This window comes from Mandrillus leucophaeus, unplaced genomic scaffold, assembly GCF_000951045.1.
Source record: "Mandrillus leucophaeus isolate KB7577 unplaced genomic scaffold, Mleu.le_1.0 Scaffold40, whole genome shotgun sequence".
Taxonomy (NCBI): Eukaryota; Metazoa; Chordata; class Mammalia; order Primates; family Cercopithecidae; genus Mandrillus; species Mandrillus leucophaeus.
The window spans coordinates 4,708,349-4,709,119 of record NW_012104254.1 but is presented as its reverse complement, the minus strand read 5'-3'; the positions used below and the strand labels follow the sequence as shown (position 1 = coordinate 4,709,119).

Here is a 771-nt window from a genome sequence, read left to right as displayed (position 1 = left end):
CCTTCGTGTGCAACTGGCTCTTCTGTGGCAAGCGCTTCACGCGCTCGGACGAGCTGCAGCGGCACCTGCGGACTCACACGGGCGAGAAGCGCTTCGCCTGTCCAGTGTGCAACAAGCGCTTCATGCGCAGCGACCACCTGAGCAAACACATTAAGACGCACAACGGGGGCGGCGGGGGCAAAAAGGGCAGCGACAGTGACACGGACGCCAGCAACCTGGAGACGCCCCGTTCCGAATCCCCCGACCTCATCCTGCATGACTCCGGCGTCAGTGCCGCCCGGGCGGCGGCAGCCGCCTTCAGCAGCGACTACGGCGGCCTCTTCTCCAACTCGGCGGCTGCCGCAGCGGCAGCGGCCGGAGTGTCCCCGCAGGAGGCGGGTGGCCAGTCGGCCTTCATTTCCAAGGTGCACACGACGGCGGCCGACGGCCTGTACCCGCGCGTGGGCATGGCGCACCCGTACGAGTCGTGGTACAAGTCGGGCTTCCATTCGACGCTGGCGGCCGGCGAGGTGACCAACGGCGCGGCGTCGTCGTGGTGGGACGTGCACAGCAGCCCGGGGTCGTGGCTGGAAGTGCAGAACCCCGCTGGGGGGCTCCAGAGCTCGCTGCACTCGGGCGCCCCCCAGGCCTCGCTGCACTCGCAGCTGGGCACCTACAACCCCGACTTCAGTTCCCTCACGCACTCGGCCTTCAGCTCCACGGGTCTCGGCTCCTCCGCCGCCGCCGCCTCGCACCTGCTCTCCACCAGCCAGCACCTGCTGGCCCAGGACG

General features: G+C 69.3%; 1 protein-coding gene across 1 annotated transcript in view; it reads left to right on the top strand.

Moving 5' to 3' along the window:
• SP9 (Sp9 transcription factor) overlaps nt 1–771 on the top strand; it is a 5,850-nt gene that overhangs the window by 1,443 nt on the left and 3,636 nt on the right. Inside the window, exon 3 of the mRNA XM_011991962.1 lies at nt 33–769. Within this exon, the coding sequence (XP_011847352.1) occupies nt 33–769 (737 nt within the window). The remainder of the gene's footprint in view (nt 1–32; nt 770–771) is intronic.